Genomic DNA, 26,496 nt, shown 5'->3' with positions numbered 1-26,496 from the left:
GATTACAGGCGTGCACCACCATGCCTGGCTAATTTTTGTATTTTTAGTAGGAATGTGATTTCACTGTGTTGGCCAGGCTGGTCTCGAACTCCTGACCTCAGGTGGTCTGTCTGCCTTGGCTTCTCAAAGTGCTGAAATTACAGGCCTGAGCCACTGTGCCCTGCCCAGATTTCCATTTCACGCTCCTTCCCCTGTTCCAGGCGTGGCAGACACCAGACAGAGGGGACAGAAGGGGCCCACTGGAGCCAGGCCTGGGAGGACCTTCCAGGGAGTTGATACTTTATTTCTGAGCAATGAGGAAGTGAAGAGGCATTGGAGGGTGTTGTGGGAGGACTAGTGATGGCAGGCAGGTGGCAGTCAAGGAGTCCTGTGTTACATTGTGTGCTCTTCCTGGACAATGATTAGCTGGTCCCAGCTGTTCCTTCCCACTCCTCAGTCCTTCAGTCTTGTTGTTTCTGTCACCTCAAAGTCACTAGCATCCTTGTGTTTGTCATCTTTTCCTCAGCCTTGCAGCCACAGTTGTTTGGTCCTCTCCTTCAGGTCTCTGCCCTTTCCATCACCCCACGCCCCACGTGCCCCAGATGATCTCAAAAACACAGCTCAAATCCCACAACACCCTCCAATGCCTCTTCACGTCCTCATTGCTCAGAAACAAAGTATCAACTCCCTGGAAGGTCCTCCCATGCCTAGCTCCAGTGGGCCCCTTCTATCCCCTTTGTCTCATGGCCGCGGGACACATTTCCTGAGCACATACAGTATGGCCTTCCCGCCTTTGACGTCCAGCTCCGGGGTGCCTCGCTCAGACACCACCCAACCAGAAGTCTTCCCACTGTCCTCCCAGTTCCCACAGCCAGTTAAACTTTTCTTCTGTGGTGTCTGCCATGCCTGGTACAGGGAAAGGAGCGTGAAATGGAAATCTGGGCCGGGCGCCGTGGATCACGCCTGTAATCCCAGCACTTTGGGAAGCCGAGGTGGGCGGATCACCTGAGGTCAGGAGTTCGAAACCAGCCTGGCCCAACTCCTGACCAACATAGTCAAACCATGTCTCTACTAAAAATACAAAAATTAGCTGGGCATGGCAGCATGTGCCTATAATCCCAGCTACTTGGGATGCTGAGGCAGGGAATCGCTTGAACCTGGGAGGTGGAGGTTGCAGTGAGCCAAGATTGTGCCACTACACTCCAGCCCGGGCGACAAGAGTGAGACTCTGTCTCAAAAAAAAAAAAAAGAAAAAAGAAAAAGAAAAAGAAATGGAAATCTCAAGACCTGAGTCTCATTCAGGCCCTCCTACCAGCACGATTTTTGTCTTGGACATACCGCTCCACCTCTTCTTTCTCTTATGTTTACAAAAAAAAAAAAAAATTCAGGCCAAGTCATCTGGAAATTTCCATTGATAGATAAAACTCCATAATCCTCAGCTACTATTTCCCTTTTGTTTCTCCTGCAGACCGGATGTCCTTTAGGGCAGAGATGAGTTTCTTCTTGGATCCATACCCCTGATCACCTAGGGTAGAGCTTTCCACGTGGTGAGGGCTTAGGGTAGGATTCTTGGACAAGTGAAGGAATTTCAGGGTGTTCTCTACAACAGGCTACTGTCCATGAGGATTTTGGGGTCCCACGATGTTTTCTGTGACTTGCCCATGACATACCCTCTGTCTAGAATGCTGCCTTCTCTCCCCACCCTTTTAGCTAGCAGTATTGTCCTCATCCTCAAAGAGCCAATTTGATTGTCATCTCTGGCCTCCTGCCCTCCTCTGCAGTGCCTGCCCCAAGCTCCTGTAGCCTGATGGCTCTTGCTCCTAGTTTTACAAGGATCTTATCTTCTTTGAGGACTGTGAACACCTGAGGGCACAGGTATCTCTGCCTTAGGGCTGGCCCTGCAGTGCGTTTGCATCTACTTGTGGACCGGAGGAGGCAGAGGTGGCACTGAGCCTAGCGCTGTATGTGCCCCTAGGACATTCAGTATGCTTTGCAGCCATTTTGGCTGTTTGGGGGGGCTCTCAGGATCTAGCATCACAGAGCCCAGGTCCTGTGCCCTTGGCAGTGGGGTGACATTAACCCCAACCTCTTCGTGCCTTCTCTCCTTGTCCTCCTAACCATAGCTGAGAGGTGGCACTTTGTTCTCCTAGCAGAGGCCATGGCCTTCTGGGAGCCCCATCTCAACCATAGCCCTGGGGTTTCCAGATGACTGTGGGAGCTGCTTCCACTGCTCCTGCTGGTCCTTGGCCCTTGGTCCTTCGTGGTGGTGGCTAACCAGGCCTGGGGCTTAGGGAGGGCTGACCAGCCTCTGCGGCTCTGCAGACTATGCCCAGGCAGATGTAGATGTGGAGGATGACTGACACCCTGGAGAGCCTTTGTGGCCCAGCATGGCTTCTGCCTTCTCTAAGCGAGGGAAGGCCAGCACTGCAGACTGAATGATCATGCTGTCCAAGCAGACATATCAGAAAACAGACGATGAGGCAGCCTGCCCCAAAGGGGGCCTGGGCTTCAGGAATTGGGGGACAGAGGGCTGGGTAGTGAGGCACACACTGGAGGCTGTGGAAAGTAGAAGCTGCGGTGGCGGTGGCGCTGGGAGGCAGGCTGGGGGACAATGGCGATGGGACCCTGCCATTATTTCCACCCTGCCTGGGCGTCAGAGCCACCTGGAGGCCTTCATTTTGTTGTTTATAAAACTTCTTCCAATTTTTTTTTTTTTTTGAGACGAATTCTCGCTCTGTTGACCAGGCTGGAGTGCAGTGGCGTGATCTCAGCTCACTGCAAGCTCCGCCTCCCGGGTTCACGACATTCTCCTGTGTCAGCCTCCTGAGTAGCTGGGATTACAGGCGCCTCCCACCACGCCCGGCTTGTGTGTGTGTGTGTGTGTGTGTGTGTGTGTGTATTTTTAGTAGAGACGAGGTTTCACCATGTTAGCCAGGATAATCTCAATCTCCTGACCTCGTGATTTGCTGGGATTACAGGCTTGAGCCACCGCACCCAACCAAACTACTTCTTTTTTTTAAAGAGGGTTCTCAATATGTTGTCCAGGTTGGACTTGAACTCCTGGCTCAAACGATCCTCCAGCCTCGGCTTCCTGATAAGCAGGCCTACAGGCAGCTGAGATGGTGTATTTTACTATTTGTAATTCATTCCTATTGCCTGTTCTATGGAGCCATAAATGAAACAGAGATGGACAGTGATACCTTAAAAACAAACAATAATTAGAAGGCTAGGGAATGAACAAGCAGCCTAACCCCCTACCGGAGGTCCGAGTGAGTTCTGTGTGTGCTTTGCAGGGTAATGCGTCTGGAATTGGTGGGTACTTGGTCTCAGTGACTTAAAAGAATGAAGCTGTGGACCATCGCAGTGAGTGTTACAGTTCTTAAAGATGGTGTGTCCAGAGTTTGTTCCTTCAGATGTTCAGATGTATCTGGAGCTTCTTCCTTCTGGTGGGTTCATGGTCTCTCTGTCAGGACTGAAGGGGCAGACCTTCGTGGTGAGTGTTACAGCTCATAAACGCAGCATAGACCTGAAGACTGAGCAGCAGCATGATTTATTGCAAAGAGCCAAAGAATAACCCTTCTACAATGCAGAATGGAACCCAAGGGCCGCTGGCTGACTCTCGGCCCCACCCACATCCTGCTGATTGGTCCATTATACAGAGAGCTGATTGGTCTATTTTACAGACAGCTGATTGGTCCGTTTTGACAGAGTGCTGATTGGTGTGTTTACAATCCTTGAGCTAGAGACAGAGTCACAGAGTGCTAGTTAGCTAGATACAGAGTTAGCTAGATACAGAGTACCAATTGGTGTATTTACAAACCTTGAGCTAGACACAGAGTGCTGATTGGTGTATTTACAAACCCTGAGCTAGACACAGAATGCTGATTGGTGCATTTACAATCATTGAGCTAGACACAGAGTCACAGAGTGCTAGTCTTCCAAGTCTCCAATAGGTTAGGTAGATACAGAATACCAATTGGTGTATTCACACACCCTGAGCTAGACACAGAGTGCTGATTGGTGTATTTACAAACCCTGAACTAGACACAGAGTGCTGATTGGTGCACATATAATCCTCTGGCTAGATATAAAAGTTCTCCAAGTCCCCATCCAGTTCAGGAGCCCAGCTGGCTTCACCCAGTGGATCCTGCACCGGGGCTGCAGGCAGAGCTGCTCCAGTCCCGAGCCCCGCCTGCACGCCTCAGCCCTGGGGCTGTTGATGGGACCAGGCGCCACGGAGCAGGGGGCGGCGCCCGTTGGGGAGGCTCAGGCCGCCGGGGAGCCCATCGCAGTGGGAGGAGCTCAGACATGGCAGGCTGCAGATTCCCAACCCTGCCCGGCCGGGAGGCAGCTAAGGCCCAGGGAGAATTTGAGTGCGGCGCCACCGGCGGGCCGGCGCTGCTGGGGGACCCGGTGCAACCTCCGCAGCTGCTGGCCCTGGTGCTAAGCCCCTTACTGCCCTGGGCCGGTGGTGCCAGCCAGCCGCTAGGTGTGCGCGGCCCGCCCGCGCCTCTCCCTCCACATCTCCCCACAAACAGAGAGAGGAGGCTCTGGCCTCAGCCAGCCCAGAGAGGGGCTCCCACAGTGTCGCGGCGGGCTGAAGGGCTCCTCAAGTGCCGCCAGAGTGGATGCCGAGGCCGGAGGCCGAAGAGGCACTGAGAGTGAGGGCTGCTAGCACATTGTCTCCTGTCAGTAAGGCAAGGAGCAATGATCGAGGAGCATGTTAGGGAGGAAGACCCCCGACGTCGGCAATTCACACAGAGACTGCGGTATGTGGTTGGGGCGTGGCAGTGGACCCTGTGAGACCAATTTACCACATGAGATGGAACTTGGCATAGACATGGACGTCCCCATTGGTGATGGCCAAAGTCGGGGCTGAGGAGAATATAGGGAGCCAGAATCCATATCAAAATGTGGGAGTAGCAGAGAAGTGAAGCCTTTTGTTGCTTTAGACCACAGACTTCCTGTGTTCTTGAATCAGCATCTCTAGAAGCAAGTCCTTAATTCCCAGTGTAGCCAGCCTAGCGTGGCTGCAAGGACAAATGTTGGCATCCACAGGTGTAGACAAGGAATCCTGCTAAAGAAGATATAAGAGCTAAGCCACAGACACGGGTCTACCAAGTATTTGTAGTGTGATCTGGGGCTGTTTATTTCATAGTTCTTGTAATCTATATTTTTTTATCTGATCCAGATAGAGATAATGCCTCCCATAAAGCTTTGATGTGGAGATAAAGTAGGTGGAGGTGCTTTGTGACCAAGTCTGGCCCGCTGCCTCTGGCCTGTGGGTCCAGGGGCTATTGACCCCACCACCTATGCTAATCATTAAGCCTCAGGAGGAGAGATGTGTATGTTTGTGATTGGGGAGTGAGGAGGGGTGGAAGTGGAGTGGTGGCCCAGGCCCAGATGCAGCACCCTCTCAGAGGACACCAGCAAAGCCCACCTGGTTTGGGTCCCCTCGATCACTGGTAGTATGTCTGATTCTCTACCTTGGCAGTCCTGCCCAGAAAAGAGGTGGGGCACGAATGCCCAGGCCGTGGGCATGACCTTCCTGCAGGTGTAGGATGTCAGCACACTTCCTGGGCCTCCCAGCCTCACACACAGAGGCACATGGCTCAGTGCTGACTGCCCTGACACTCTAGCCTGGAGAATTTTGGAGGTAAAGAGGGCCTTGGGTATCTCACTACTCAGATAAAGACACAAAGGGACACAGAAGAAAGGGGCTTGCTAAAGATCACATGACAAATTAGTGTCAGGATCTGTGGTTACTGGAAACCTTTCCCTCACTGAACTCAAGTCTGGCAGGGGGACAGCACAAGTTCAGGCTGGGGAGAGGGCAGGCATTCTTTCCTGGAGGCCACGGGCCCCCCAGCAGAGCACAGATGGGAGTTCTATCTGGGGGGATCTGTAGCTTTTCACCAGTGACCTACTCTCCCACAGCAAAGTCCTTACTTACCTGCAGGTATCAGCTGGATAGCCCTTCCTTATCAACCTTGGATACAAGGTCCCCTCCCGGTTCCCCATTATTCTCTACCAAAGCATGCCAGTTTTTCCTTTAAAATATCAGTCACAATAAGTATTAATTTGCATTTATTTACTTTCGTTGAGGTGAAATTTACATAACATGCAATTAATCATTTTAAGTATATAATTCAGGATCACTTAGTACATTTATAATGTTGTGCAATTATCACTTCTATCTAGTTCCAAAACATTTCATCATCTCATAGGGAAACTCCATATCCTTAAGCAATCACTCCCCAGTGCCCACTTTCCCTCAGCCCAAGGCAACCACCAGTTGATCTCTAAAGATTTACCTTGCTGGCCATTTTATGTAAATGGAATAAAAAAATATGTGCTCTTTTACATCTGGCTTCTTTCACTTAGCATAACTTTTTTTTTTTTTTTTTAAGAGTCTCGCTGTGTTGCCCAGGCTGGAGTGCAGTGGCGTGATCTCGACTCACTGCAACCTCTGTCTCCCAGGTTCAAGTGATTCTCCTGCTTTAGCCTCCCAAGTAGCTGGGATTACAGGTATCTGCCACCACATCAGGCTAATTTTTGTGTTTTTAGTAGAGACGTGTCTTCCTCACTAAACTTAATCCTTTCTATCTTTTGATGTAAGGTCACAGACATGTGACTCTTTCACTTGAACACTTAAAGGGTTATTGGTTGGCCTAATTTTAATATTGTTGTGTCTCAGGGAATAGGGAGGCCTGAGGAGAGGGAGACAGATGGGAGAACAGCTGGTCAGTGGAGCAGTCGGGACACACACGACTTTTTTTTTTTTTGGAGACAGGATCTTGCTTTGTTGCCCAGGCTGGAGTGCAGTGGTGCTCACAGCTCACTGCAACCTTGACGTCTTGGGCTCAAGCAGTCCTCATGCCTCACCCTCCTGAGTAGCTGGGACTACAGACATGCACCACCATGTCTGGCTAATTTTTAAAAATTTTTTTGTAGAGATGAAGTCTCACTATGTTGCCCAGGCTGATCTGAAACTCCAGGGCTCAAGTAAGCACATGACTTTTATCAATTAAATTTGCTGTCTTATACAGGTACAGTTCATGGCACCCCAAAACAATTACAATAGTGACATTAAAGATTACTGGTCACAGATCACTACAACAGAGGCAGGAACTGCCAAAATGTGACAGAGACAGGAGGTGAGTACATGCTGTTGGAAAAATGGTGTAGATAGATTTGCTCGACGCGGGGTTGCCACAAACCTTCAGTTTGTAAAAACTTAACAGCTGCAGGGTGTAATACGGTGAAGCTTAGGAAAACAAGGAATGCCTGTACTTGTTTTCAATCTGGGGGGTACATACCCAGGAGTGAATTGCTGAGTCATAAAGTACGTCTATGTTTAACTTTTTCAGAAATCATTCATGAAGTTATTAAACTTTTTTAAATTTCAGTAGCTTTAAGGGTATAAGTAGTTTTTGGTTACAGAGATGAAGTGTGTATTAGTTCATTTTCATACTGCCATAAAGAACTGCCCAAGCTTAGGTAATTGATAAAGGAAAGAGGTTTAATTGACTCACAGTCCAGCATAACTGGGGGGGCCTCAGGAAACTTACAATCATGATGGCAGAAGGTGAAGAGGAAGCAAGGCATCTTCTGGTTTTTGTTTGTTTGTTTGTTTGTTTTTTTGAGAGAGTCTCGCTCTGTCGTCCAGGCTGGAATGCAGTGGTGAGATCTCGGCTCACTGTAACCTCTACCTCCTGGGTTCAAGCAATTCTCCTGCCTCAGCCTCCTGAGTAGCTGACACTATAGGTGTGTGCCACCATGCCCGGCTAATTTTTGTAGTTTTATAAAAAGAGATGGGGTTTCACCACATTGGCTGTGCTGGTCTCGAACTCCTGACCTCGAGTGATCTGCCCGCCTTGACCTCCCAAAATGTTGGGATTACAGGCATGAGCCACTGTGCCCGGCCTGCAAGGAACCTTCTTTACAAGTTGGCAGAAAGGAGGAGTGCCTTTTGAAGGGGAGAAAGCCCCTTAGAAAACCATCAGGTCTTGTGAGCACTCACTCACTATCACCAGAACAGCATGGGAAACCGCCCCCGTGATTCAATTACCTCCACCTGGTCTTACCATTGACATGTAGGGATATGGGGATTATGGGGATTACAATTCAAGATGAGATTTGGGTGGGGACACAAAGCCTAGCCATATCAAATTGTATATCGGTGAAGTCTGGGATTTCAGTGTACCGGTCACATGAATACTGTGCATTCTTTTTCTTTTTTTTTTTTTTTTTTTTTTGAGACGGAGTCTCACGCTGTTGCCCAGGCTGGAGTGCAGTGGCGCGATCTCGGCTCACTGCAAGCTCCGCCTCCCGGGTTCCCGCCATTCTCCTGCCTCAGCCTCCTGAGTAGCTGGGACTACAGGCGCCCGCCACCGCGCCCGGCTAATTTTTTGTATTTTTAGTAGAGACGGGGTTTCACTGTGGTCTCGGTCTCCTGACCTTGTGATCCGCCCGCCTCGGCCTCCCAAAGTGCTGGGATTACAGGCTTGAGCCACCGCGCCCGGCCTGTGCATTCTTTTTCATTCCTCCCCCACTTCCCCATGCCTCTCACGCATCTCCAGTGTCCATTGTACCACCCTATATGCCTTTGCATACCCATAGTTTAGTTCCAACTTGTAAATGAGAACATGTGGTATTTAGTTTTTCATGTCTGAGTTACTTCACTTAGGATAATGGCCTCCAGTTCCAAGTTGTACAAAATATATTATTTTGTTATTTTGATGGCTGCATAGTAGTTATATATATGTGTCACATTTTCTTTATCCACTCATCGGTTGATGGGCACTTAGGTTGATTCCATATCTTTGTAATTGTGAATTGTGCTGCAATAAACATACATATGCAGGTGTCTTTTTGATATAATGACTTCTTTTCCTTTGGGTAGATACCCTATAGTGGGATTGCTAGATTGAATGGTGGATCTCCTTTTAGTTCTTTGAGAAATCTCCATACTGTTTTCCACAGGGGTTGTAATAATTTACATTCCCACCAGCAGTGTATAAGCATTCCCTTTCCACCACATCCTTGCCAACATTTTGTTTATTTGTTCGTTTGTTTGTTTTTTGAGGAGGAGTTTCATTCTTATTGCCCAGGCTGAAGTGCAGTGGCACAATCTCAGCTGACTGAAACCTCCGTTTCCTGGGTTCAAGCCATTCTCCTGCCTCAGTCTCCTAAGTAGCTGGGATTACAGGCATGCCCCACCATGCCCGGCTAATTTTGTGTTTTTAGTAGAGACAGGGTTTCACTATGTTAGGCTGGTCCTGACCTCCGGTATGATCCATCCGCCTCGGCCTCCCAAAGTGCTGGGATTACAGGCATAAGCCACTGTGCCCCGCTATTTTTTTTTTTTTTTTTTTTTTTTTGAGTTTTAAATAATGGCCATTCTGGCTGGGGTAAGTTTTCATCTCATTGTGGTTTTAATTGGCATTTCCCTTATGATTAGTGAGGTTGAGCATTTTTCATATGTTTAACATTTGTATATCTTCTTTTGAGAAATGTCTATTCATGTCGTTTGTCCACTTTTTAAATAGGATTATTTGTTTTTCACTTGCTGATTTGAGTTCCTTGTAGATTCTGTATATTAGTCCTTTGTCAGATGCATAGTTTGCAAATACTTTCTCCTACTCTTTAGGTTGTCTGTTTACTCTGTTACTCATTTGTTTTGCTGTGTTTAGTTTGCAGGCTTTTTAGTTTAATTCAGTCCCATTTATTTATTTTTGTTTTTGTTGCATTTGCTTTTGGGGCTTTAGTCACTACTTCTTTGCCTAGGCCAATGTCCAGAGGAGTTTTTCCTGGGGTTTCTTCTAGGATATTTATGATTTCAGGCCTTAGATTTAAGTTTGTAATCCGTCTTGAGTTAATTTTTGTATGTGGTGAGAGACAGGAATCCAGTTTCATTTTTCTACATGTGACTGTCCAGTTGTCCCAGCATCACTGATTGAGTAAGATGTCCTTTCCCCAGTCTATATTTTTGTGTGCTTTGTTGAAGATAAGTTGATTGTAAGTATTTCTGGATCCTCTATTCTCTTCCATTGGTCTATGTGTCTACTCTTATACCAGTATCATTCTGTCTTGGTAACTATAGCCTTGTAGTATAATTTGAAGTCGAGTAATGTGATACCTCCAAATTTGTTCTTTTCGCTTAGGATTGCTTTCAGGCTGTTCAGGCTTTTTTTTTTGTTGTTGTTCTATATGAATTTCAGGGGTTTTTTTTCTAATTCTGTGGAAAATGAAATTGGTATTTTGATAGGAATTGTGTTGAACCTGTAGATTGCTTTGAGTTGAATCTGTAGATTGCTTTGAGGCAGTATGGTCATTTACATGATGTTGATCCTTCCAGTCCATGAACGTGAAATGTTTTTCCATTTGTTTGTGTCATCTGTGGTTTCTTTCAGCAGTGTTTTGTAGTTCTCCTTACAGAGCTCTTTCACCTCCTTGGTTAAGTATATCCCTAGGTACTTTTTTGGTAGCTGTTGTTAAAGCGATTGAGTTCCTGGTTTGATTCTCAGCTTGATTGTTGTGGGTCTATAGTAGTGCTACTGGTTTGTGTACATTGATTTTGTAACCTGAAACTTTACTGAATTCATTTATCAAATCTAAGAACCTTTTGGAGCAGTCTTTAGGATTTTCTATATACAAGATCATATCATCAGCAGACAGATCATTTGACTTCTTCTTTTCCAATTTGGATGCCCTTCATTTTTTTCTCTTGCCTGATTGCTCTGGCTAGGACTTTCCATTAACTTGTTTTTAATACCTCTTTTACTCACTAAATGTCCAGGCCTGCACCATGCAATATAGCAGCCACTACCCCTGTGTGCTTATTTAAAATGAAATTAGTGGCCGGGCGCGGTGGCTCAAGCCTGTAATCCCAGCACTTTGGGAGGCCGAGACGGGCGGATCACGAGGTCAGGAGATCGAGACCATCCTGGCTAACCCGGTGAAACCCCGTCTCTACTAAAAAGTACAAAAAACCAGCCGGGCGAGGTGGCGGGCGCCTGTGGTCCCAGCTACTCAGGAGGCTGAGGCAGGAGAATGGCGTAAACCCGGGAGGCGGAGCTTGTAGTGAGCTGAGATCTGGCCACTGCACTCCAGCCTGGGCGACAGAGCGAGACTCTGTCTCAAAAAAAAAAATAAATAAATAAATAAATAAATAAATAAATAAAATGAAATTAGTTAAAAATTAAACGAAGTTGGCCGGGTGTGGTGGCTCATGCCTATAATCCCAGCGCTTTGGGTTTTTTGGGTGGATCACCTAAGGTCAGGAGTTTGAGACCAGCCTGGCCAACATGGCAAAACCCCTTCTCTACTAAAAACACAAAAATTAGCTGGGTGTGGTGGCACGGGCCTGTAATCCCAGCTACTTGGGAGGCTGAGACAGGAGAATTGTTCGAACCTGGGAGGCAGAGGTTGTAGTGAGCCGAGATCGTGCCACTGCACTCCAGTCTGGGTGACAGAGCAAGACTCCATCTCAAAAAAATAAATTAAAATAAAATAAAAATAAATAAAGTTAAAGATTCAGACCCTGTCATACTTGCTGTGTTTCAAGTGCTCAGTAGCCACCTGTGATTAGCGGCTACTATATTTCTACCTCCCAGAAAGTGTTATTGGATAGCTCTGGTCTACACTGAAAACTTTTCCTGAGCGCAGAGACCAAATCTGCCCAGTGTACCACAACATACCTAATGCCCAGCAAAGTGCCTGGTGCCTAGCATTAATACTTTTGGAAGGAAAGAAGGAAGTGCTACTTCTATAATCATTCCTTCATTTGATCTTCTCAACAAATCTGTAAAGGAGACAGGAAAAGGATAGCTTTGCCTTTTTCACAGTTGAAGAGATAGGCTCAGGGAGTTAAACACTATATCCAGAATCATAGAACTAGCCCAGATCATGGGCCTAGACCTTCCGTACTCTCTACCAGTCACACTCTCAGTTGCTCCCAAGACATTTCAGACAGAATAGTGAGTAGGCAGGCAAGGGGCTGGAAATGCTAGGGCCAGCTGACAAATGAGAGCCTGGCTATGGTAGAGTTAGGGGATTCTCAATCAAAGGGGACTTTGAGCAGGACTTTATCTACTCTCTGTTTTTTTAGGGACAAGGAAAGAGGCCAGGAGAAGTCACGTTTCCAAGGGACTAGTTAAGAGGGCACTGAGAATGGATTGGGATTAGACCTGGGAGGGATTGGAGGGAAAGGCCATGTCTTCAGAGATGTCACTGAGGGTTTAGAACAGAGAGAACAGTTTTGCAATCTCTTAATAAGCTCAGTCTGGTGGCATCCACAAGCTGGGCCAGAGCTGACACTGAGGGAGAAACCAATTGGAAAGCAATTACAACCTGGACCAGCATGGTGGCGGCAGGAAAGGGGAGGCAGGGTGGGGGGGAAGCAGTGAAATCTGAATAACATGAAAGAAAGAATACTGGCTGTGGAGGTAATACTTATTTGCTAGAGAGGGGAATGGAGACCTTGAATTTTCACAATTTGCCGCCAGGAAACACGGTAGAGCCGGTCAGAAAATAATTCAGGAAATATGGTGCTGTGTCCAGGAAGGTTGAATTGAGTCTTAGAGAAGATGAATGATTCACTCACAGAACATTCGAGCAAGAAGAAACTTTGGTAGTGAGATATAGTTCAACCTCTTTGCTTTATTGTTGAAAAAACTGAGGCTCAGAGAGGTGAAGGGGATGGTGAAAGGCACATCATGTGTGAAAAATGAGACTGGACCTAAACTCAGGCCTCCTGGTCCAGTGAAGTTTTCATTCTGTGTCACAGGAAGATCTCTAATCTCACTTCCCTGCAGCCAAGATCTCCCAGTACTCACTTGCTGGCTGATAAACAGATGTTATTTGACTTTGTTAACATTGAATCTTCTCTAAGGAAATGTCTCTTGATCATAGATTGCGCAGTGGATATATGCATTTAATCCAAATCTTTTATCTCACATCCTTAAGACGGAAAAATACAACCTGTTCTTTTGAAAAACTCTTAATGGCTTTTCAGTTAATACCTTTGTGGTTTTGATAAATTACTCATGGTCTCCAAGTCTATGTTTCCTCTTCTGTACAATGGAAATAATACAACCTACTTCTCAGATAGTGACTGATCAATGAGATAAAATCTGTAAAGCACATTTCTACTATACGCTAAGTTATTTCACACTCTTTCTATTTTTTTCCCCAGAGCATGGTGTAGATGATTAAGCTAAGTCAATCAGAAAGATTAGAAATATGACAATTCCTTGAAAACATAAACCCACTGGCGTTACAAATAGCACAACGAATTAGCGTGGCTGAGTCAGTGGAAGAGACATTTTTCATGGAAATTGTATAGAAGTCATTACAGTTCCTTGAAAATAAAAGCACCCTAGAAAAATATCGATGTTGCTCACATTGCTGGCACTGTAAGATTGGTGACTAAGCCTTCTCTTCCTTCCTGTCCAGCCTTTAGAACATATTCACTAGGGCAGGCAGAGGAGGAACCACCATTCCTACCCGCTTATAGAGCAGGTCTACCAAGGAGGCGGTAGAAACTTGAAAGTTAACCTCAGAGTTAATTTCCAATAGGCCTCGTGGATTAGAAAAAAAAATATGAAGTCCCCCAGGGTCCCTCGGGACTATACCTTGGAAGATATTGGGCTGCACCCTCTCTGACCTCAGTCCCCTCTTGTCACAGGCCCATGTGGATCCTTAATAGCAGTGCTGGGGTTTGGGTGTGGGTGGCAGGCCCAGTGAGGGACAGTCTTCCAGTTCCTTGACCAGTCCCATGTACGTTCACACCAGCCCGCTCCTTCCTGCAGCACAATGTTTGCTCATGCATACATTTACTCATCCAGCAACTAATTATTGAATGCCTTCTATGTCCTGGGCTCTCTGCAAGGGGCTGAGTATACAGCAGTGAGCGAGATAGACTGGGTTCTGCCCTCAGGAAGTTTCCAGCCTTTCCAGTGGGAAGAAAGACAATAAATCCATCAGCAAACAAATGTATGTATGAAGAGAACAAACAGGGTGGCAGAAAATAAAAAGTGGTCAGGGCGGTTAGGGAAAACTCACCTGAGATAAGACTTTTGAGCCAGATATGAGTTCGGGAGAGGAGGGACATTTTGGGCAGAGGCAACAGTTTAGGCAAGGGCCATGAAACAGGAAAGAACTTGACTTTTCAAAACCATCAAGCAGCCTTGACGTGAGGCATTAGGACTACTCTAAGTACAATGGGAAAGTTTTAAGCCAGGAAATGACAGGACCCAACCTATATTTTAAGGTCACTCAAACTGAATGGAGCAGGCTAAGAGTGGAAGCCGGAGGATCATCAGGAGGCTACAAGAGAGGAGTGGAGAGGGAAAAGAAGGTCGCTGGTGCCACGGTTGCCAGGCTCTCTATGGGGACCATTGAGACAGGGGCCAGAAAGGGAAGAGATCCCCATTCAGTGAATGTGTCCAGAACAGCCATAGGCTTGGAGTACTGTTCTGGAAGCTGACACAATCAGAGACAGGATTTGCTCCTTAGGGCTAAACACAATCTGTACTAAACCTCCTGGATCCTCTCATTCAGCGCCTGGAGTGAACTGGTAGCTTCTTAAGATGACTCAGAGGTAACAGTAAGCCAAGGAGCAACCTGTGGACAGATCGGGGCTTTGGAAGAGACCAGCCTGGTACGGAAGCACAGTGGGCAGAGGAGAGACTGCAGACTCCTGTGGTGTCCCTGTTTGCAGGGAGTCGGGAGTTTGGGGTTTTTTGTTACAAATAACACAATTTGGATATCCCTGGGTCTTAGCAACCCGGCGGGGAGCCATTGAGCTCACAGTGGCACCTGTGAATGAATTTCACTGTCTTGTTGCATCTGTTCACATAAGAGCAGGACTTTAGACCTTCTAGGTTAGTGTGTCTAAATGCTTTTTCCATTATTTTACCCCTAAGAAGCCATTTTAGAAATTTTCCTCCTTAATTGCAACCACCCCTTTGAAATGTTGAAGCCATGGATATGCCATATATGTTTACATATTGTATGCATATCTGTGTTTCATATATTAAAAGAACAAGACTTTTTCACCCCTCTGGGGGTGATACTGCCCCACTGAGAAGGCATACTGTAGTTTAAAGGCTCCCCCAGTTATAACGGGGGCCCGCAGAGAGTATCTTATCTGGGTTCACCAACCTGCCCACTGTGGTCTCCCTTAAGAACGTGCCTCATGGCTGTCCCCACTAGCAAGCACTGCAGAAGACCCCATACTTGCCAGCCTGTCCACATTCCCAAAGTAGCAGAAGCTTTGATGCACTAAAGGCATAAGGTTCCTGTAGACCTCACTGCCCCAAATTGTGCTGTGCATCTCCCAGAAAGGAGGCACATTGCCTTCTCTGTTCTGTCCCCTTCTGTGTCTCCGGGCCTGGAGAAAGCATGGGTGGCCTTCCTTAGTCTCACAAAGATATGACAATGATCCTTCTCCATCCCTGCTTCCGGGACCCCCAAAATGTGTTCCTTGCAGAGCCCTTTTACCAACCACCAATCAGCAGCCATGGCCAGTTCCCAGTGTAGACTCAACTGGTCTTCACCACATGATGGAAACCATGTACAATGTGCTATCACTTACATCACCAGCGGTCCACCAGTGCCCCGCTTTACAGATGTCAAACTGGAGACCCAGAGAGGTTTGGTCTTGGAGCAAGGTCACACGGTAAGAGGCTAAGGCCTATGTTCTTTGTTCTGCACTAGAATGCAAGAAACCTCATCCGCAGTGCCTACACATCAGGGAGCCATGGTCGCCCCCGGTACGTCCTACTTGGGGTGTGGTCCACACATCAGCACTTTCCACAGATTGTTCGTGGCCAGTTCATGATGAGGTAAGTGCAGGAATTGGGAGTAAGCAGTTAGAAATGTTTCTAGCAGTTTGATGGTGTAATTTTATGCCTATTAGCTCCAATTTTTAAAAAAATCTGGGGCTGGGCATGGTGGCCAATGCCTGGAATCCCAGCACTTTGGGAGGCCAAGGCTGGTGGATCACCTGAAGTCAGGAGTTTGAGATCAGCCTGTCCAACCTGGAGAAACCCTGCCTCTACTAAAAATACAAAATTAGCCGGGTGTGGTGGCACACACCTGTAATCTCAGCTACTCGTGAGGCTGAGGCAGGAGAATTGCTTGAACCCAGGAGATGGAGGTTGCGGTGAGCTGAGATCGCGCCACTGCACTTCAACCTGGGCAACAAGAGCAAAACTCTGTCAAAAAAAAAAAAAATCTGGGTTCAGGTATTTCTTTTTTTCATTTTATTTTTCTTTTTTTTTTTTTTTTTTTTTTTTTTTGAGACGGAGTCTCGCTCTGTCGCCCAGGCTGGAGTGCAGTGGCCTGATCTCAGCTCACTGCAAGCTCCGCCTCCCGAGTAGCTGGAACTACAGGCACCCGCCACCTCGCCCGGCTAGTTTTTTGTAGTTTTAGTAGAGACGGGGTTTCACTGTGTTCACCAGGATGGTCTCGATCTCCTGACCTCGTGATCCACCCATCTCGGCCTCCCAAAGTGCTGGGATTACAGGCTTGAGCCACCGTGCCCGGCCGGTCATTTTATTTTTCTAATGACTCATTTTTATTGTATTTTATGAGTGTCAGTCTGTGACAGATTGGATTTTTCTTTTTAATAAGCTATTCCTTCACTACTGATAGTTTAAAAAGCACAGTGTAGAGGTTGCAAACCTCCCACTTCCTGCACAGAGCATGGAAGGTCTTTGACCTCAGGATTAACAGAAAGAAAAATAACAAGTGGTGGTTTGGCCAAACTAACAGGTGGTCAGAGCCCAAAGGTCTCTCTTCAGTCCGGGGCAGACACAGCCTCAAGGTCATCAAAGCCTGGCTCCTGGGTGGCTTCTCCTTTTTTTTTTTTTTGGAGTCTGACTTTGCTGCCCAGGGTGGAGTGCAGTGGTGTGATCTCACTGCAACCTCCACCTCCCAGGTTCAGGTGATTCTCCTGCTTCAGCCTCCTGAGTAGCTGGAATTACAGGCACCTGCCACCACACCTAGCTAATTTTTGTATTTTTAGTAGAGACGGGGTTTCACCGTGTTGGCCAGGCAGGTTTGGAATTCCTAACCTCAGGTGATCTGCCTGCCTCGGCCTCTCAAAGTGCTGGGATTATAGGTATGAGCCACTGTGCCCGGACTCTGGGTGGCTTCTGGACTCTTGGTGTTCTGTCCCGGGAGTAGCAGTTTCCTAAGCCATAGGTGTGCAAACGGTGGCTCCGTGTGCCTTTCACTTGGGGGCTTGTTCAATCACACCCTCGACAGAGCAGCTGGGAACTTTAGGGATGAATCATCCAATTGCCCTTCCACCCTCATTGTAAAAGTGAGGAACCTGAGGCCCAGGGAGGTCATGTCTTGCTTATTTTCCTATCTCCATGGACAAGGAGGGTGCCTGTCACAGAGGATCCACTGGGGTTCCATCAGAAGCCGAACTCCAGTGAGCCATAGAGAATAAGGAGTTTCTCCAGGTTTCAGAACTCTTCAGTGGTGGGAGCTGGTTGGTTAATCTATGTAAGGGGTTATCTCTGTGTCTCTGCTGGGCCTGAGGTCAGCTGGTGTGGCTCAGGGAGAGAGGCTGGATGTGAAGGGGGAAAGACAAAGAACAAACTGGAATGGTATCTAGCTCTCACCACCTGCAATCTCCATGATGCCAGGGCCCTGAGGGACAAACTGGGGATTTTCACTCCAGAGCCACACACCTGGTCCAGGAGCTGGATGACCTGCAGGCCCCGCAGCTGCCCTGGGCCAACAAGGTAAGCCAGTGTTCAGCAACAGCGTGGGGGAGGTGCCGCCGCGCGCCTGCCCTGCACAGCTTCAGAGCACAGCAAAAACAGCTGTGCTCCCCTTCCACTTTCCAAATCTTGTGCACGTTTTTCTCCTGGTCACCCCCCGCCACCCCAGCCCACGACCCTCTGGGCAAGGGAATTCTGGGCAATGTAGTTCAGCTTAGCTAAGTAGACACACTATGAAGCCACCCCGATGCCCATTAAATGCTGAACGAACACATGAATGAATGAATGAATGAATGAATGCATGACGTGACTTGTACCGGGGCATGCAGTAAGCAGTTGAGAGGCAAAACTGGAATGTAATGTGGGGTGAGTGGAGGGGGCTCCACTGCACCATGTTTACTTCCGGAAGCTCAGCTTTACTGGAGTGGAAGCTCAGCCCAGCCACAGGGTCACCACAGAGGACACACCCACTGCTCAGGTGTGAGGCCTGTGGCTCAGACTTTCCCCAGAGCTCTCTTTAGAGTTGAATTCCACACGTGTTTAATAAGCATCCAGCACGTGACCCACACCAAAGACTCCATGCTGATCAGACTCCGCTTCTTCTCACAGGGAACTTCCAGGCTGGCTGGTGGAGGTAGATGCACACGTAATTTGATGCTGTGTATATAAGAAGTGCTTTGGGAGCCCAAAAGAGAGGACTCCTGACTTTGCCACAGTGGAGGCCAGTCACTAGGGGGATCTTAAGGTGGAATTGGAGTTGCAGGCAGCCAAGGTGAGGAAGGGCACTCTGGCCAGGAGATGAGCACGGACCAAGGGCCAGGAGGACTGGCAGGCCATGGCCGTTCGTGGGAAACGGGGACCCACCCTGCATGGCCGGAGGGAAGGATGACTGGAGGAAAGAATAGAGCCAGGAAAGTGAGGTAGGTGCCAGACCACCAAGGCTCTTAAATGCTGGGTGCAGAACTCTGGCAGGAACATGCAGATGGCTGGACCTGGGCAGTGCCTAGGGCTGGTGAGAGAAAATATACTTTTGAGACAATTAGGGGGAGGAGTTGACTTGGCAGACCTGGAGGATATCTTTGAGGGCGTGAGAGGTGTAGGTATGACACTGAGGGCTTAGAGCAATGGCAGAGATGGATGAGGAAGCCCCTCCCTGTGCTACACCCAATGTCAGGGCCTGGGACAGGAGGTGAGGAGAGGTGACACCAGCAGCCTCTTTTACTCCTGACTCCGGGACAGACTCCTACAGGCAGGAAGGTCTCTAGTGTTTGCCAGTCTGCCGGTGCCTGTCCAGACAGGATTCCCAGATGACTCAGAGACCTCCAGACTGCAGGAGGTTCCTTCTAGTAGCCAGCACTGGAGCAGGCTGACTCCTGCGCACACTGACCGCCGAAGGTTGGCCACCTTGGAACAAAGGAGGTGGTGCCTTGGGCTTGAAGCAATCTACCACCCTTGGAGAAAGCAGAATCACAGATGAGAGGAATTTAGAGGCTATCTACTCAAAACCATTTTCTTTACAAGAAACAGAAAAGCCAAGCAGACAGAACCAGGGCAGTGAACTTGAGCCTATCCTGTCCCCATGTGGCATCCTTCTTACCACAGTGCGCTGTCATCTGGTTTCCCCCTGCTCGACTTGGCCTTCAGATGGAGATGGCCAACGACATTAAGTGGTGGTGCTAGGGTAGGATGTCATCTCCCTTGGGGGCAGGACCCAAAGGTAAAGGATGTTGCTCATTAGCACATTAGCTCATCAGAGAGAGAGGTCAGCCAAATCTGAAAAACCTTTGCACAGATGAAGCAATTGGTCAGTGACTGCTGCATTTCAGTGATGCTTTATTTTATTGAGGTTTTGTATGTGTTTTTGGTGAGAGGGTGGATCCGGATATCTAGACCATCCTAGTCTTAGAAATAGGAAACCTCTCAGATTTCCTTCTGTGTGACTTTGGATAAGCCAATCTCTGGGCCTCAGTTTCCCTGTCTTAAGGTAAAGCCAGAGAGTTGCCAGGCTGCTCTCTGCCCCAAGGTACAGCACTCCTACCCTGTGGTCTCTTGGCCTGTGCCTCCGGCTATGTATTTTCGAGGGCTCCTGCCCTGCTGGCACCTTGACCACATTCCCCCTCTGCTTCAGCGCTGCCCCCCTAGCTGCCACAGGCTCTCTTTCCTTGGTGGCATCTCCTCTGCCCCTCCCCAGCCTCTCAAAGTTGGCCATACACCAACTTGACTCAGAAGACATCTGTCCTCTCTCAGAGCTGAGGTCAGTGCCTTAGTGATAACAGCCAAGACAAATATGCATGATAAGACCTGATCCAATACCACAAGCAAATGCAAGCATTGGAGGGTGATGCTTACTGGGTCAAAGAGCTCCAAAGGGTCTCAGAGTCTGGATCCTGGGGGATCCCCCTGTGGTCCTCCTATGCTGTGTCTGGGCCCCCTCCTCTCACCTTAGTGTTTGCTGAGAGATGCAGCATTAGGAGGCCACAATTTGCCTGGGATAGGGTTGAGAGAACCTCTTGGGTTGAGGGTCTCAGGTTGAGAGACCCTCTCAGGGTCTTACCAAGCTAGTGTCCAGCCCCTACCTCCCAGCCTTTGGTTTGCAGCATGGCTGACTCTCACTGCTGGTGCCCAAATGTGGTGTGACCCAAAGAAGGCAACATATGGAGAAGTGGGCACTACTTTATGATCCCCATTTTACATCAGGGAAATTGAAGCTCTGCAAAGTTAAGTCATTGGAGTTTGACTTTTTAGGTCTGATTCCAAAGTATACTCTGTTCTCTAACTAGGCTTACTTCTGGCTACTCATTTAACCTGTTCAATGCTGTTTCCCCATTTGTAAAAAAGAGAAACATACACATCCTGCTTGCCTCAAAGGGCTATTGTGACAATCATTTGAAATAACTGATAGAAAAAGCACTTTTAAAATTGATACGATGCAAGTTAAATGCTTCCCTCACCTATCTATATATATGACATCTATGCATATTTATGATGTTGGAGCTGGCCACAACTTAGCATCTGATCTAATCAACTGATATGACCAGACATGAAACTGATCTCAAAGCTGGGTGGCTGCAGAGCCAGGACTAGAGTTTATGTCTTTGAGTTTCTGTTATAGGGCTCTTTCCCCAAGGGGTCTTCAGGAGCCATCAGGGCTGGGCAAAATCAGTGCCCCTGCTTCTGTGGCAATTCTCCTGTGTATTTTCCTTCCTCCCCCATCCCTACTGAGTTCTCTAGGCCACAAGAAACCACTGAAAATTTGGGTGCAGTGAGATCTGGCCTCAGCGAGATGGCCCTGCAGCAGTGTGTGCAACAGCTGTCTGCCAGGGAGCCTTGGCCAGCGCAGGCAGCAGCAGAGGCAGAAGAAAACACCACTGGGGGTACAGTCTGCTGAACACAATTTTTTTTTCAAGGGTGGGCAGTGGGAGATGAGAAGCAGCAAAAGACATTCTGGAATTCTGAGACCAAATCACAGGAGGAACAGTGGTACCATGAATAGAAATGAAGGAGTTAAAAGGAAGAGGCAGTTTTTTGAAGGGACGATGATGACCTCAGTTTGGGGCCAGAAACGGTGAGGGTTGGACCTGGATAGGTCCCTGAGCACATCTGGTGCGACTTCTCCCTTGCCCTGAGGAGGCTGTATTGTCTTTGAGCTGCTAGCAGGAAACTCAGTTTTGCATGTGCAAGAGCTGACTAGAAATCTGCTCTGGCCCTGGGAAAGGTCTGTGGATGTCCATTTGAGACACAGTCATCTCCCAAAAGGAGAAAATGCCGAGTGAGTCAAGGGCCCGGAGCATTTGGAGGGGAGGAGGAAGAGGAGGAAGGGGAGGAGGAGGAAGAGGGAGATGAGGAGAAGGGGGAGGAGGAGGAGGGGGAGGAGGGGGGGAGGAGGAGGGGGAAGGAGGAGGAGAAGGGGAAGGAGGAGGAGGAGGAGAAGGGGAAGGAGGAGGAGGAGGAGAGGGAGGGGAAACAAATGGAGGAGGCAGGAAGGGGGTGGTCCAGCAGCAAACTGGGAACTGTGTATTGTCAGAGAATCTGAAAGCATGGCATTTCAGGACATCAGCCCGCTGGATGCCTCGAAGAGGTCTGAGAAGGCACAGCTGGATTTGCTGACCTTTGAGAAAGGGTTCCAGAAGGCTTGATGGGAGCAGGCCAAGAGGGCTGCCTTCAGGGTCTGGGGTTTGTGTTTCAAGACTCAATCTATCATGGGCAGATGGAGGGGCCAGACTTATCTCCATGAGCGCCCATGTCTTCATCTGGAAAGACACAGTAACAATACCTACCTTATGCCTTGTCATGAGGATGAAGCTAGGAGGAAGAAGGATAAGAATCACCACTTACTGAATGCTTCCTCAGCCCCGGACAGCATGCAAATGCTTTTGTCCATTATTTGAAAGTCCTTTGCACACCTAAATTGATAAGCCCACCAGAAGGATGGTTATCTTTACTATTAGAATCAGAGAAGACTGCAATGATCTGAGAAATGGATGGGACAGAAAGTAGACCCAGAGGCCAGGCACAGTGGCTCACGCCAACACTTTGGGAGGCCAAGGTGGGAGGATTCTTTGAGTACAGAAGTCCAAGACCAGCCTGGTCAACATAGCGAGACCCTGTGTTTACAAAAACTTAAAAAATTAACCAGGCATGATGGTGCGTGCCTGTAGTCCCAGTTACCAGGGAAGCTGAGGTGGGAGGATCGCTTGAGCCTGGGAGGTCGAGGCTGCAGTGAGCTGTGATTGTGCTACTGCAGTCACCCTGGGGGACAGAGCAAGACCCTGACTGGAAGGAAAGAAGGAAGGAAGGAAGAAAGGAAGGAAGAAAGGAAGGGAGGGAGGGAGGGAGGGGAAAAAAGAGCCAGAGAGAGCTGTTTATTCACAAAATTTGACAATGAATTGACTGCGATAGATAGGGGTGATGGCTTGAGAAGGACACAACTCAGATTTTTTTAACGATTGGTTGATAAAGATGATTTATTATCCAAGGAAAGAAGAGAAGGAAGAGGCCAGGAAAGGTATTCTGCTGGTCCTTTGCCCACCAGGTGCTCCATGTCAGTGTCACAGTCCCTCTCGTTCCCCTGCTGGCTGCTGGGTGGCTGAAGGATGCCTTTCACTTTCACTCTGCCTCTAATCAGCCAGTGTCTTTGCTCCCATGACCCTGCGAGTCCCCCAGCAGACCTCAGACTCCTTGTGAGGACAAGATGGAAAGCCTCCCTCACCCATTCAGTGGGGATTGGTGGCATGGGCTCCAGCGCACCAGGCCCCGTCTCCCAAAGCACCACCCCCACCCAGCCCAGCCTTTCACCCACTTGGCTGCCTGAAAGAGTCTGGGCTCCAAGCCACCCAGGCCAGTCTCTTTTGTCCCTGATCAAGTACAGTACGATGGTCACAACAAGGTCCTGGCAAGATCCCCAGGAAGCTGCAGTCCTTGGTGCTGCTTGGGGATGGAGGGTGGGAGGATTCTGTGGGGCAGGAGGAAGCCATGGGAACCTCGTTCTGCTCTGAGATCACCCCTTTTCCCAAGCGACTTTGGGGTTGTATGGATACTATGAGGTTTTCTCTGGGCAGACTGTCTCTGGACAGTCTCATCAGTCTCTCCAAGTAGAGAGAGCAAGAAATAAGACAAGAGCAGGATTTCAAGACCAGCTTAGGCAACGTAATGAGACACTGTCTGTACAAAAAATTAAAAAATTAGAGGGCAGGGAGGCACATGGCAGTGTCTGGTGTGGGGTCAGCCCCCTAAAGTTCTATCTTTTTTTTTTTTTGAGACGGAGTCTTGCCCTGTTGCCTAGGCTGGAGGGCAGTGGCGCAATCTCAGCTCACTGCAAGCTCCGCGTCCTGGGTTCCCGCCATTCTCCTGCCTCAGCCTCCTGAGTAGCTGGGACTACAGGCGCCCGCCACAGCGCCCGGCTAATTTTTTTGTATTTTTAGTAGAGGTGGGGTTTCACTGTGTTAGTCAGGATGGTCTCAATCTCCTGACCTTGTGATCCACCCGCCTCGGCCTCCCAAAGTGTTGGAATTACAGGCGTGAGCCACCCCGCCCGGCCTAAAGTTCTCTCTTAATTCAGGCCTCCCCTCCCCTCTCCTTGAGCACTGCCCTCATCTTTGAACTCATTGCTGTTCCCCAGTTTCTCCCTTACATCCCAGTCCAGCCCCAGCCTCTGAAGTTCTCTCTCTACATTATGGATCTGATCATAGCACACCTGCTTTATGGATGTCCAAGCCCCCTCCATGGTCAAGTCCTCCATTCTTACCCCTTACTGAGGCAGCTGGGGCTTTGCCCAATCTGAGCCCCATCTACCGCTGGTCTCACCGGAGCCATTCTTTGAACTTCATTCATTCATTTGTGTCTTCAACACAACGTTTTTATGTGTTTTCAGGACCTACCCTGGCTAGTGTTGTGCTGGGAGCCACTGGGGACCCCAGGCCCTGGCCTGTCCATACTTCTCAGCCACCCTACACAGGCCACCCACACGTGCTGCCTTTTAGGGCCTGAACCTTCAAAGGCTCCCCTCTGAGATATTCCCTGGTTCTGCCTTTCAGATATCACTCCCTGCTTGGAGCTCCACACCCTTTATAAATGTTCATTGAAGTTATCTATATGGTGTGTTAATCCATTTCTGAAAAAATAATTTTCTTGGTTCCATTTCCATCAACCTTTGACAGATATCAAGGCCACTGTACTCTCCCGAGGTCTTGCTTCATTCTCTTATCTGGTACGGAAGGCTTTTGTTTGGGATGTCTGCTTCCATTCAAAGACAGAGAGGCCTTGCTGTCTTTATGTCTGCAGTTTGTGGAGTGAATGAGGGATGCTCAGGGCTTACACCAGCATGAAATGCGATGGGGGAGGTTGGGGACTGTGTAAATGTGAGGAAAGGGAGCCCATCTGGCCCCCCAGTACAACTCCACCAGTTGGGCAGAGTGATCTCCCCACCACCCCTGCGTCAATGTGAAGTTTAGATAGGGCCTGTTTGACCATCTCTCTCAATCTCAGCCTCTGTGAGATGTCATAATATGGGTCCTGTTTACCTGTCAGCCTGTGGTGAGAATCTAATGATTAGGGTGTGCTAGCACACAGGCACCTGTAAATCCCATTGAAATCAGGGCCCTGTAACTCCTCTCCTGATTCCCAAGCCTCGTGCACCCCACCTGCTCTGTTCATGCTTACTTCCCACGTGTCCCGTTAGCCCTCCGGATGCAGTCAGGCCCATTTCCCCAGGACACCGTCACTAAGCCGCCTCATCCAGCTGGGGTCTGAGGGGCCTGCCTCTCGCCCCACGCCTAAAAATCCTAACCCTCCCCCTATCCCTTTGATACGGCGGTCTTTATTTCCTGGAGTCTGTACAACATTACTCCCCAGTGATGCGTCTGCTTCCACGATTCCCAAAGGGACTGAGCTTACTGAGACCAGGGCAAGGACCGCGCCAGTTCCTCGTCGCCCCCTTCCTCTGCCTTCCCCTCCCTTCCCCCTCACCGCAGCCATGACGCCCAGCCCAAGAAAGCAGAGCAGAGGTTCCGCAATTCTTTTCTAAGACTGATGAGAGGGTTCAAAGCACTCTAACCCAAGGCCGGCTCGTGTCTCTAGGGAGGTTGCAGGAAGGCGCCAGAATGTGGATGGTGCGGACAATGTGGGATACTGGAGTCTCGACTGCCGCGCGCCAAGGAAGGGCGTCACCTAGCCAAGCCGGCCCTGGAGTTGAGTGCCCCGCAGCCCGCCAGTCCGCCCGCCCGGCCGCTTGCTGGCACCCTGGTGGCCGCGCCGGCTTTGTACCGGCATCAGGTGCAAACCCCAGAGCGCCGGGCGTGCGCGCACGCGCCCCGGAGCGCGCAGAGCCCATTCGTCGCTCCCACCCGGATCTCCTCTGGGATCTCCTCCGGCGCCCGGGGCCGGAGCGTGGGGGAGGGAGGAGGTCGGACACGTAGCCTGCCTCGCAGCAGGGCTCTACTCCACGCGGGAGGGCGGGGGAGCCGGGGACCCGCCGCTCCAGCCCGCTGGCCTTCGAAAGATCCTCCTGGGCCAATGGCAGGCGGGGCGACGCGACCCGATTGGTGCAGGCGCTCTGCTGATCGCTGTGGAAACCCGGGCGGCGGAGAACGCGGGAGGATGAGGAACCCGAGGCGGGGGGAGCCGGAGGGGCGGGCAGAGGAGGTGTCGAGGCCCTGAGCTCCCGGGGAGTTTTTACTGGAGGCAAAAGTCCATAGCGGGCGGGCTGAGGGAGGGGCGGAGGAAGGGGACCGCTTTGGGGCACTGGGAAGCCAGGGATCCTCCGCCAGGAAGGCAGGGACACTCCCGAGCGCAGACGAGGAGGCTGGGGGAGGGGGCGCGGTGGGAGGAGTAGGAGAAGACAAAAGCCGAAAGCGAAGAGGGCCCGGGCTGCACACACCGGCTGGGAGGCAGCCGTCTGTGCAGCGAGCAGCCGGCGCGGGGAGGCCTCAGTGCACCGGGCGTCACAATAGGCAGGCAACATGGGGAAGGGGGGTAACCAGGGCGAGGGGGCCGCCGAGCGCGAGGTGCCGATGCCCACCTTCAGCTGGGAGGAGATTCAGAAGCATAACCTGCGCACCGACAGGTGGCTGGTCATTGACCGCAAGGTTTACAACATCACCAAATGGTCCACCCAGCACCCGGGGGGCCAACGGGTCATCGGGCACTACGCTGGAGAAGATGCAACGGTAAGGGTCTGGGGGCGCCCCAGCCACCCTTCTCTGCTGCAGGCGGAGTCAGGAGCCCTGGCTCCCCGGGCGCCAAACAGACCTCCGGCGCTGAATGGAGCTTGGGACGT

General features: G+C 49.6%; 1 protein-coding gene and 1 long non-coding RNA gene across 5 annotated transcripts in view; both read left to right on the top strand.

The window, feature by feature from the left end:
* The window catches only part of LOC105469424 (fatty acid desaturase 2), a 108,034-nt gene that overhangs the window by 39,797 nt on the left and 41,741 nt on the right, over positions 1-26,496 (top strand). Inside the window, exon 1 of one of the 4 annotated variants that reach the window (XM_071074485.1) lies at positions 26,030-26,386. The exons of 2 other annotated variants lie outside the window; for them this stretch is intronic. In XM_071074485.1, coding sequence (XP_070930586.1) covers positions 26,180-26,386 — 207 coding nt within the window. In that variant the 5' untranslated portion in view covers positions 26,030-26,179. Of the gene's footprint in view, positions 1-26,029; positions 26,387-26,496 lie in introns of those variants that run through there. One more of the 4 variants, XM_011720414.3, reaches the window with a different exon arrangement.
* On the top strand, positions 13,256-25,818 carry LOC139357434 (uncharacterized). The gene is made up of 3 exons (XR_011610525.1): positions 13,256-15,830; positions 17,646-17,744; positions 24,094-25,818. It is a non-coding gene; the product is annotated as an uncharacterized lncRNA (long non-coding RNA).

Source organism: Macaca nemestrina, chromosome 12 (assembly GCF_043159975.1).
Source record: "Macaca nemestrina isolate mMacNem1 chromosome 12, mMacNem.hap1, whole genome shotgun sequence".
Classification (NCBI taxonomy): Eukaryota; Metazoa; Chordata; class Mammalia; order Primates; family Cercopithecidae; genus Macaca; species Macaca nemestrina.
This window is presented reverse-complemented; position numbering and strand designations above follow the sequence as displayed.